The 12803-nt window shown below is 37.7% G+C and overlaps 1 protein-coding gene across 3 annotated transcripts in view; it reads left to right on the top strand.

Moving 5' to 3' along the window:
* The window catches only part of PKHD1L1 (PKHD1 like 1), a 186343-nt gene that overhangs the window by 115452 nt on the left and 58088 nt on the right, over positions 1-12803 (top strand). For all 3 annotated transcript variants that reach the window (XM_070802786.1, XM_070802788.1, XM_070802787.1), the window contains 5 exons: positions 3588-3739; positions 5970-6129; positions 6731-6902; positions 10921-11009; positions 11292-11440. In XM_070802786.1, the coding sequence (XP_070658887.1) occupies positions 3588-3739; positions 5970-6129; positions 6731-6902; positions 10921-11009; positions 11292-11440 (722 nt within the window). The remainder of the gene's footprint in view (positions 1-3587; positions 3740-5969; positions 6130-6730; positions 6903-10920; positions 11010-11291; positions 11441-12803) is intronic.

The raw sequence follows: 12803 nt of genomic DNA, 5'->3' as shown, positions 1-12803 counted from the left end.
TCTACCTAAAGAAACTAAAGACCTATATATAGAAAACTATAAAACACTGGTGAAAGAAATCAAAGAGGACACTAATAGATGGAGAAATATACCATGTTCATGGATTGGAAGAATCAATATAGTGAAAATGAGTATACTACCCAAAGCAATTTATAGATTCAACGCAATCCCTATCAAGCTACCAACAGTATTCTTCACAGAGCTAGAACAAATAATTTCACAATTTGTATGGAAATACAAAAAACCTCGAATAGCCAAAGCGATCTTGAGAAAGAAGAATGGAACTGGAGGAATCAACCTACCTGACTTCAGGCTCTACTACAAAGCCACAGTTATCAAGACAGTATGGTACTGGCACAAAGACAGAAATATTGATCAATGGAATAAAATAGAAAGCCCAGAGATAAATCCACGCACATATGGACACCTTATCTTCGACAAAGGAGGCAAGAATATACAATGGATTAAAGACAATCTCTTTAACAAGTGGTGCTGGGAAATCTGGTCAACCACTTGTAAAAGAATGAAACTGGACCACTTTCTAACACCATACACAAAAATAAACTCAAAATGGATTAAAGATCTAAACGTAAGACCAGAAACTATAAAACTCCTAGAGGAGAACATAGGCAAAACACTCTCCGACATACATCACAGCAGGATCCTCTATGACCCACCTCCCAGAATATTGGAAATAAAAACAAAAATAAACAAATGGGACCTAATTAACCTTAAAAGCTTCTGCACATCAAAGGAAACTATTAGCAAGGTGAAAAGACAGCCTTCAGAATGGGAGAAAATAATAGCAAATGAAGCAACCGACAAACAACTAATCTCAAAAATATACAAGCAACTCCTACAGCTCAACTCCAGAAAAATAAACGACCCAATCAAAAAATGGGCCAAAGAACTAAATAGACATTTCTCCAAAAAAGACATACAGATGGCTAACAAACACATGAAAAGATGCTCAACATCACTCATTATCAGAGAAATGCAAATCAAAACCACTATGAGGTACCATTTCACACCAGTCAGAATGGCTGCGATCCAAAAGTCTACAAATAATAAATGCTGGAGAGGGTGTGGAGAAAAGGGAACCCTCTTACACTGTTGGTGGGAATGCAAACTAGTACAGCCACTATGGAGAACAGTGTGGAGATTCCTTAAAAAACTGGAAATAGAACTGCCTTATGATCCAGCAACCCCACTGCTGGGCATACACACTGAGGAAACCAGAAGGGAAAGAGACACGTGTACCCCAATGTTCATCGCAGCACTGTTTATAATAGCCAAGACATGCAAGCAACCTAGATGTCCATCAGCAGATGAATGGATAAGAAAGCTATGGTACATATACACAATGGAGTATTACTCAGCCATTAAAAAGAATACATTTGAATCAGTTCTAATGAGGTGGATGAAACTGGAGCCTATTATACAGAGTGAAGTAAGCCAGAAGGAAAAACATAAATACAGTATTCTAACGCATATATATGGAATTTAGAAAGATGGTAACAATAACCCTGTGTACGAGACAGCAAAAGAGACACTGATGTATAGAACAGTCTTATGGACTCTGTGGGAGAGGGAGAGGGTGGGAAGATTTGGGAGAATGACATTGTAACATGTAAAATATCATGTAAGAAACGAGTTGCCAGTCCAGGTTCGATCCACGATACTGGATGCTTGGGGCTAGTGCACTGGGACGACCCAGAGGGATGGTATGGGGAGGGAGGAGGGAGGAGGGTTCAGGATGGGGAACACATGTATACCTGTGGTGGATTCATTTTGATATTTGTCAAAACTAATACAATTATGTAAAGTTTAAAAATAAAATAAAATTTAAAAAAAAAAAAAAAAAAAAAAAAAAAAAATCCATGCCCCTAAGATCTATATACTTTTTCTATCCATGTATGTCAAACGTCACCTTAGTGTGCTACCCACTGTTCTCCTAGGGGTGCCTCTTTGCATTGCAGTGACAGAGGCTCAAGAGGGTGTGTTTCACCCCGCAAGCACTTTTTAAGTCTTTGCAGTGTCAGTTCTGCTAATAGTTCCTGGGCCGAAGTAGTCACCCAGTATCAACAGAACGCGAGTGTATTCTGCCCTCAAGGACAGGAGAGGAGTGGATATTTGCTGAATAATCCAAATTATCATTGTTCTTCTCATATACTGCATATCTTTTTAAACTGTTTTTAGTGCCTCTGGTCATGGGCTCTTCAAAACTTAATGCTAGTTCATAAGCCTAAAAATATGTTCACCCTTAATATTGGAATTCATTTTGCTTTATTCCCTAGTGGCTCAGATGATAAAGAACCTGCCTGCAATGCAGAAGACTCCGGTTCTATCCCTGGGTTGGGAAGACCCCCTGGAGAAGGGCATGGCAACCCACTCTAGTATTCTTGCCTGGAGAATCCCATGGACAGGGCAGTCTGGCGGGCTACAATCTATGCGGTCGCAAAGAGTCAGACACAGCTGAAGTGACTTAGCATGCATGTACACATCCCCAAAGGAAAAGAATGACAGTTTATTTTTGTTTTGTTCATTTTTTGTTTTTTTAACTTTGGTGTGATTTTGTTACTTGTTTTTTTTTTTAATTTTTTGCTTTATATTGGAATATAACCAATTAACAATGTTGTGATAATTTCAGGTGGACATCTAAGGGACTCAGTCATGCATATACATGTATCCATTCTCCTCCAGATTCCCCCCAGGCTGCCACATAACAATAAGCAGAGTACCCTGTGCTGTGCAGTAGGACCTTGTTGATTATGCATTTTAAATATAGCTGTGTGTGCTTGACAGTCTATTTTGTAATCTCACTTCTGACTTCTTCCTCCTAATTTGGAAAGGGAAGAGGTTGCAAATTTAATGTAAAATTCAATCAAAGATGAAAGAAGGGAGAGGAAAAAATATAATTAATTAATCACAGATTTTTTTCTTTATATTGTGAGATATACTTTCATATCTTCACCCGAAGTTGTCAGGCATTTATTCAGATTAAATCTTTTTCCCCTAACAGGTAGTTCAGGTTCCAGGTTTGTCATTAACAAAATTTAGAGTATTACAACCAGTGTTAGAGGCTGCTTGTAGCCTACCCTAAGAGCTATCAATCAAAGATTTCCATTCATACTCATTAGGCTGATTTTTATTAACACAGCAAGTATGAGAGAATCTAATAATGTTTAGGACATGTATTTACATACTCTGCAAATCAAGGATTTTGAAGAAGAATAGAAATGGAATAATATTTCAGATCAATGATATTTTAAAAATTGTATTGATATATTTAAGCACTTTGTCTTAGTCATTATGTCATCATATTTCAATTTTATCTTTCCCCAGGGAATATAAGCTCCGTATCAATTCAAAATTCCAAGTGAGAAAACATTTTATGTTTCAGTTAAGTGTGATATTAAGTATTGGGGCCTTCAGGTCAACAAAGATGTTTAGAACACAAGTAATGAAATGCTATACTGATCTCTTTAGAGGCTTCCATTGACTAGACTAATATTTACCTTTGCACTTACTCATAACAGAAGAAATTTTCTAGAGATAGATTACTATTGTTTGTTTATGTCCTATAGGCACAAGCATTGTTCCCTTTCAGAAGAAACGACTGACTCATATGTCTGGCTGGATGGCTCTGATTCCGAACGCAAAACACATTAACTGGTATTTTAAAGGTGTAGATCACATAACCAACATATCGTATACGTCAACATTCTATGGATTTAAGGTAAATAAAGAGTTGCACAATCCATCTTCTGATCACTTATGCTGCATATTATTCTAACGCAGCCCACTCACACCAGTTGTGAGACCCAGACTGTCCTTGCCTCACACATTTACACTTTTCATGACCCATCTTAAATCTCAGAAGCAAGCCAAAAAAATCCTTCTTCAAAACTCAGAAGTAAGCAATCTTTCTGCCACATTTCTGTAGTACTAAGCTTATTATATCCATGATAATAGCTAACATTTATTGAGTACTTATGATGTTTTGGAAAATAGTAAAGGGCTTTATTATTTGTATTGTGAAATACAGCAGATACAGAAAATAGCAGGCCCAAATCCCATATGCCCACTACCTAGCTATCTGAATCAAACATTCTGTAACATTTTGTGACTCTTTACCTCAGATTTTTTTAAAGAAATAAATATTTTTGGATGAAGTGGAAGTCCTCTGCATGGCTTACTCTGATATCAGTCATCACTCTACTGCTAATGGTCACCAGTTTCCTGAATTGTGTATCTTCCTCCCTGTTCACATTCTTCTGCTTATACTACATGTGGCAACCAAAAAAAAAAAGCCTAGCATTGTTTCAGATGTTTTGAAATATTATAGAAATTAAATATTCTCTGAATGTATGCATATGTATGTGTGTATGTGTTAGGTATATATATATATGATGCTCAAGCTTGTTTTAGAAAAGGCAGAGGAACCAGAGATCAAATTGCCAACATCCGCTGCATCATGGAAAAAGCAAGAGAGTTCCAGAAAAACATCTATTTCTGCTTTATTGACTATGCCAAAGCCTTTCACTGTGTGGATCACAATAAACTGTGGAAAATTCTGAAAGAGATGGGAATACCAGACCACCTGATCTGCCTCTTGAGAAATTTGTATGCAGGTCAGGAAGCAACAGTTAGAACTGGACATGGAACAACAGACTGGTTCCAAATAGGAAAAGGAGTACATCAAGGCTGTATATTGTCACCCTGTTTATTTAACTTATATGCAGAGTACATCATGAGAAACGCTGGACTGGAAGAAACACAAGCTGGAATCAAGATTGCCTGGAGAAATATCAATAACCTCAGATATGCAGATGACACCACCCTTATGGCAGAAAGTGAAGAGGAACTAAAAAGCCTTTTGATGAAAGTGAAAGTGGAGAGTTAAAAAGTTGGCTTCAGCTCAACATTCAGAAAACGAAGATCATGGCATCCAGTCCCATCACTTCATGGGAAATAGATGGGGAAACAGTGGAAACAGTGTCAGACTTTATTTTTCTGGGCTCCAAAATCACTGCAGATGGTGACTGCAGCCATGAAAGTAAAAGACGCTTACTCCTTGGAAGGAAAGTTATGACCAACCTAGATAGCATATTCAAAAGCAGATACTGAAGCTGAAACTCCAGTACTTTGGCCACCTCATGCGAAAAGTTGACTCATTGGAAAAGACTCTGATGCTGGGAGGGATTGGGGGCAGGAGGAGAAGGGGACGACAGAGGATGAGATGGCTGGATGGCATCACTGACTCAATGGACATGAGTCTGAGTGAATTCTGGGAGTTGGTGATGGACAGGGAGGCCTGGCGTGCTGCGATTCATGAGGTCGCAAAGAGTCGGATACGACTGAGCGACTGAACTGAACTGAACTGAACTGACACATATATAATATATACATATATGTATATGTGTGTACATATATGTCGGAGAAGGCAATGGCACCCCACTCCAGTCCTCTTGCCTGGAAAATCCCATGGACGGAGGGGCCTGGTAAGCTGTAGTCCATGGGTCGCTAAGAGTCGGACATGACAGAGCGACTTCCTTTTCACTTTTCACTTTCATGCATTGGAGAAGGAAATGGCAACCCACTCCGGTGTTCTTGCCTGGAGAATCCCAGGGACGGAGGAGCCTGGTGGGCTGCCGTCTATGGGGTCACACAGAGTCGGACACGACTGAAGTGACTTAGCAGCAGCAGTACATATATGTATGTACATATAAACGTATACATATATATACGTATATATACATATAAAAGAAGGAAAAAAACTTTCATTGCCTTGGTGATAAACTTAGCATTATTGCCATACACAGATAAAATGTTAAACAAAATATAAATGCAAAATGAAAAACAAACTAAACCAAAACTTAACTTTTAATATGGGGGTTAAGTGATTCATGTCATCAAAATGAGTGTATATTATCCAGTATATTAACATCTAAAATAAACTTTAATAGGAAGAAGACTATGTAATCATATCTCATAACTTCACTCAAAATCCTGATATGTTTAATATCATTGATATGAGGAATGGCTCTTCAAATCCGCTGAATTGGAATACTAACAAGAATGGAGACTGGCACCTTGAAGCAAACACTAGTACTCTGTACTACCTGGGTATGTATTCAGTAGGCCAAAGTGATTTATTTATTGCTTCATCTAAAGGAGGAGAATAGTGGCTCAATGGGCAAATGCATTATATATATATATTATATGTTATATATATTATATATGCCTTGTATACAGCAGGATTTAATGAGTGTTTGTTGAATTAAAGAATGAGACTAAATTTATGCTGGAAAAGGCCTTGAATTGAATTAAGAACTTAACGTTTTATGCTTGGAGGTAGCACCATCATTCATAATTGACTCCAACATTTATTTTACAAAATTAGAGGAAATGAGTACAATGAACTGTCATATATTTTGTTTCCATTTTTATTGTTTAACTAGTTTTAAAAAATAAAAATATTTAAGAATTCTCTTATTGAGTTAAGAGTTAAGAACTCTTAAGAGTTCTCAAATATTTGGTTTTGTCAAGATACTTTGACTCTACTTCTCAGATGTGCATTTTGTCGGAATTTCTTCATACCTATTCCAGACATTTGAATTATACTCAGTTACTGTCTAAAGAGTATTTTCAAATTGCCGTGATTTTGTTTACATTCAGATGCTTTGATCATCATGTTAGTTTAAACTGTTTTTATTTTCGCTTCCAGTGTCAGGAAAAAATGACCACCATCAGAGCCAGTCAATTTCTGGGACCCTGGATCCTGATGTGAAGGACGTTATTATTAATTTCCAAGCTTACTGCTGTGTTCTCCAGGATTGCTTTCCTGTACATCCTCCACCAAGAAAACCAATTCCTAGGAAGCGACCAGCCGCATATAAGTATACAGGCCTTCTTTCTATTCATTAATACGCTTCAGCGGTTCCTGACAGCATCCTTTTCCTGTGTCATTCTGGCTGAGATACTGTGCCCTCCTCCTGCACAGAGGGTCCCAAAACACTTCCACACTCATTGCCTCACTTGAGCATTACAGCTACCTGATGACAAGATGGAAAAATCTCACAAAAATTATGTGTGAAAGTTACTGGGAATCTCATACTTGCAGAATGTTAGATCAGAATTATTAGACCAACTCCCTTATTATTTGATGAGAGAGCTGAAGCCCAAAGACCTTAAATGAATTACCTGAGATCACAAAACTTCTCGATGACACACTCAGAACAGCACCAGAAACTGTCTCCTCATTGATCCAGTGCTTTCTGGTGCTGTGCTGTGCTTAGCTGCTCAGTCGTGTCTGACTCTTTTCAACCCCATGGACTGTAGCCCGCCAGGCTACAGCTTCTCTGTTCTTGGGGATTCTCCAGGCAAGAATACTGGAGTGGGTTGCCATGCCCTCATCCAGGGGATCATCCCAACCTAGGGATTGAACCCAGATCTCCCACATTACAGGTGATTTCTTTATTGTCCGAGCCACCAAGGAAGCACAGGAATACTGGAGGGGGTAGCCTATCCCTTCTCCAGGTGATCTTCCTGACCCAGGAATCAAACCAGGCTCTCCTGCATTGCAGGCAGATTCTTTACCAGCTGAGCTACCAGGGAAGCAATGCTTTCTTAGCAGGCGGCACTTCTTTCTCTAGAATAACAGTCTTTTTGTGTCGGTGTGTGTGTGTGTGTGTGTGTTTTTATTGAAGTATAGGTGATTTATAATGTTGTGCTAGTTTCTGGTGCACAGCAAAGTGATTCAGTTATACATATAGATTTTTCATATTCTTTTCCATTATAGTTTATTACAAGATATTGTGTGTAATTCCCTTGCCATACAGGAGGACTTTATTGCTTATTGTATACATAGTAGTGTATATCTGCTAACCCCAAACTCCTAATTTATCCCTCTTACCCCTTTTTCCCTTTGGTAACCATAAGTTTGTTTTCTGTGTCTGTGAGTCTGTTTCCATTTTATAAATAAAATTCATTTGTATCATTTTTTAGATAGACTGTCTTGGTCAAATCTCATAATACAGCTTGTTTAATTTTATTTCAGATATTTGATTTCCTAAATATATGTTAACTCTCCTAGTTAAAAATAATTTTTCTATCTTTGAAACTTGTAAAGTCCTTTACCTATATTTCTCATATGAAACATCACTTTCTACCTCATATTATAGTAATTACCATATATGGTGGGAAAATCCCATGGACGGAGGAGCCTGGTGGGCTGTAGCCCATGGGGTCGCTAAGAGTCGGACACGACTGAGCGACTTCCCTTTCACTTTTCACTTTCCTGCATTGGAGAAGGAAATGGCAACCCACTCCAGTGTTCTTGCCTGGAGAATCCCAGGGACGGGGGAGCCTGGTGGGCTGCTGTCTATGGGGTCACACAGAGTCGGACACAACTGAAGTGACTTAGCAGCAGCAGTACGTGACAGTACTAGTCTTTAAGACCTTTAAAGGCATGATCCTGATTTGATGTATATTGCGTCACCTACAGGCAAATAATAACCATAAAAATAATGTTGGTAATGATAAAAATTAACAATCAGTAGGCATGTAAGAGCCCAGTACTGCACATCAAGTACAAATCAATATTTATTAAGTGAATTATAATTTCAAAATATACAGATACTGTGATAACTGTTGCACAAAAGAATAATAATTGAATTTGTTTATACATTCAACCATAAAAAAAAAGTTTACTGAGTACCTGCCATGTTCCAGGCACTGTACTGAGCACTGAGATTAGGTTGAGAGATGTGGCCTCTGCCCCCCTAATATATACTTCACATATATACCATAGGAAGAGTTTTTTCCTCCCACAGTATGAGTTCTGCTCACTAGAAATAGATGCAATTGGACTTGTTAGTTTGTATTTTGCAGATAGCTATCAGTGAGAGTGGGCTTCCCTGGTGGCTCAGCGGTAAAGAACCTTCCTGCAATGCAGGAGATCCAGGTTCGATCCCTGGGTTGGGAAGATTCCCTGGAGAAGGGCAAGGCAACCCCCTCCAGTATTCTTGCCTGGAGAAACCCATGGACAGAGGAGCCTGGTGGGCTGCATTCCATAGAGTCACAAAGAGTTGGACACGACTGAAGCAGCTAACCAGCAGCAGCAGCAGTGAGAACAAATAGACTCTTGATCCAAAATTGTACCTCAGGAATAGAATATGCAGTTCTACCTACGCAACACACAAGTGCTTAGTCCAAGAGGTATTAGGCTTTATTGATCATAACAGTGGGCAATTAGAAGAATATATAGCATCTAGTATAGTGCTGCTGGGCATAAGACTGAAAGGCTTGAGAAAAGCTTGAGAACTCAGCTATTGAATCTGTACAATGCTGATCAAGTTATTCAGTTAGATAGATATAACCTTTAAACAACCTTCATTGAGATCGCTTCATTAAAAAATGTATTATTGTTAGTATAAATAATCCTAAATGACCCGCTAGCTTCTGTTTTAAACCCATGAAGACAAAATTTTTATAACAGGATTTCTGAGCAACAGATTTTTTTAGTAATACACCTGAGTAATTAAAATGTGTCATAAAAATATACTTTTAACCAAACAAACTATATTGGTATTCTTTAGACTTCCTGCATTAGTATCAGAAAAATTTTTAAATTTCTTACTCAGGCAGCATAGCAACCTCTGTGATCATTTTTAAACAGGAAAATACCCTCAACTGTGTAATAATATTGTTTGTAACAGTTTGTACTGAGATAGTTTCTAGCAGGCATAGTGACGGTGAGTAGAGATGGTGTCTCCTCCAACACACTTTCTGTATGCTGTGCTATGCATGCATGGTCAGTCGTGTCTGACTCTTTGCAACCAACCCCATGGACTGTAGCCCACCAAGTTCCTGTGTCCATGGAATTTTCCAGTCAAGAATAGTGAAGTGAGTTGCCATTTCCTTCTCCAGGGGATCTTCCCAATCCAGGGATTGAACCTGTATCTCTTGTATCTCCTGCACTGGCAGGAGGATTCTTTACCACTGGTGCCATCTGAAAAGCTGCACACTTTCCATATTTATTTCAATTTAACATAACACTTTTCACTCTGGTTATAGACTATTATCTGTGCACCCAGCCCAGGGCCTTACTCTCATTGACCCACCCTTTCCAATTCAGAGACCATTCTTCCAGGCCTCCTTCACAGAATCTAACCAACTATATGCCCTCTTGCCGTTTTCCCCTTGAAATAGCACCATATCTAAGAATCTTTAAATGGACAAAGAATGCGTTTCTTTTCACTTTTCCACCTGCATACACACTGCTATATTTAAAGTAGGTAACTAGGGAGGAGGGTTCAGGATGGGGAACACATGTATACCTGTGGTGGATTCATTTCGATATTTGGCAAAACCAATACAATATTGTAAAGTTTAAAAATAAAATAAAATTAAAAAAAAAAAGTAGGTAACTAACAAGGACGTACTGTACAGCACAGAGAACTCTGCTCCATATGACGTAACAAGCTAAATGGGTAAAGAATTTGAAAAAGAATAGGCACGTGTTTATGTATAACTGAGTCACTTTGCTGTACACCTGAAAGTATCACAACATTGCTAATCAACTATGCTTCAATATAAAATTAAAAAGTTTTAGAAAAGAAATCTTCTAAAGAAATCAAATTATTCATGTGATAGACAAAATTAGCATATCACAATAAGGCTTTAGTAGGATAAAAAGTGATTCAGATAGTTTTCTTCAATGGAGAAAAATCTCTATGTAGTTATGTGTGTTGAGTCTTTTACTAATTGCATACATTAGCTTTCAGTGAAATTACAAACTATCTAATTTGCATTCTGTTATCCCCAAAACATCTAGTATAGTGCTACACTCTAAGGAGATGCTTATTAAATAAACAGAGATAATACTAAATGGAAATATTTCTTTTCTCTTTTCAGCTTATGGTCGAATAATTCTTTTTGGCAATCATCTCAAGAAAATAATTATACCATACCTTACCCAGGGGCAAATGTTGTTATTCCTGAAGGTAAATGCATAAATGTAAATAAATAAAATGCTTGTGTTTATCACCTTTAGGATAGATGCCACAATACTTAGCAGTTAGGGTAGATACTGTTATGCAGCACACACTGGAGAAAGAAAATGTGAAGAGGTGGGTTCCATTCTGTATCCTGGATGTTATATTATATGGAAAAAAGACTCACTAACTTCAAAATTAGGACTCACTGATAAGGCTGTCAATGTTTTATCTATAGGCTATAGTCTATGGATTACGTTATGTTCCTTACATTAAAGTCTTGTTTTATAGGAACATGGATTGTGGCAGACACAGATATTCCACCAATGGAAAGGCTTGTTATTTGGGGGGTTCTAGAATTGGAAGATAAACATAATGTAGGAGCTGCAGAGTCTTCTTACAGAAAAGTTGTTCTGAATGCTACCTACATATCACTGCAGGTAAGACTGAGGGTCTTGTTAACTTTCACCCTTACTAGCCAAGTGCTAAAATGTTGGAGATTTATTGAACAGCTTATAAGAAAGCATATTCAACTGATGTGAATTGAAACACAACTGGCTCTACCCCATGAAATGCAAGCCTAAGTTCAATACATTGAACTTATATTTCTGCTCTCCTTTACATTTTAACACATTCCTTATGTGGTAATTATCATGCTACTTTGTAGTATGAGGTCTCCTCATTTTCAGTCCTTTAAAATAATTTATATCATTGTTAGGTAAAACTAAACTCACAGCTTGCTGCAACTAAGAGAGAATTCCCTAGAGTTCTGGGGGAAAAAAAGATTTTAAGTCTTTTTTTAAAAAAAAGAAAAGAAAAGAAAGTGAACAGTATTTCTTAAGATGAATGAATGTAGAAGGGATTATGAAAACCAGGAGCAGGCTAATAAAAATATTTCAGTTTGAAATAATCACCTCGTTCTCTCATAAACCTCAGATGGTCTTGAATATGTAGTAGTTTAATCAATTTAATTGTTCTGTCAGTGTTTTATTGGTGTTCATTTAAAAGAATAGCTTAACCAAAAGCTATTAAGCACCACTAAAAAATAAATGGGAGCCTTCTTTCATAAAACTAGGCCTTTAAAGCTTTAAAGATATGGGATATTTTGGTTAGATGCAGAGCTTAGAGGGAAGTTACCGCTACAATTGAATCCTTACCTCGTTGTTAAATTGTTGGGTAACAAGTTAGGTTATTTGACTTCTTTCCACATCAGTTTTATGATCTATGAAATGAGGATAATAATTCCAATTCATGGGTTTAGTGTAAAGATGAAATGATATAAAATATGTAAAGCCTTGCATGTTAAACCTGGCATAGAATCAGAAACCATTTAGTAATAGTAATTTTTATTAACAGTGATGGCTCATGAATAGCATAGCTTGGCTTCCCCAGTGACTCAGCAGTAAAGAATCCACCTGCAATGCAGGAGACAGGAGTTGGATCCCTGAGTTGGGAAAATCCCCTGGAGAAAGAACTGGCAACCCATTCCAGTCTTCCTGCCTGCAGAATTCCATGGACAGAGAAGCCTAGTGGGATACAGCCCATGGGGTCACAAAAGAGTCATAGCAACTGAACAAAAATGAAAAGAATATACTTTATATATGCTGTGTTATTTTAAGATACGGTGTGATCTGTTCAAACGGCATTAGTTTAGGTGTCAGGAGGTCTCAGTTTTAGGTCCAGTTCTGACCAGTAGAAGTTGAATTTGGCCTTGGAAAAAATCATTTAAACTGCCTATCCCAAAGTGGAGGAGTTAAATTAAGATCACTTCTAGTTACAATACTGTTTTTCTGTAAAACAACA

This window comes from Bos indicus, chromosome 14, assembly GCF_029378745.1.
Source record: "Bos indicus isolate NIAB-ARS_2022 breed Sahiwal x Tharparkar chromosome 14, NIAB-ARS_B.indTharparkar_mat_pri_1.0, whole genome shotgun sequence".
In the NCBI taxonomy this organism is placed as follows: domain Eukaryota; kingdom Metazoa; phylum Chordata; class Mammalia; order Artiodactyla; family Bovidae; genus Bos; species Bos indicus.
This window is presented reverse-complemented; position numbering and strand designations above follow the sequence as displayed.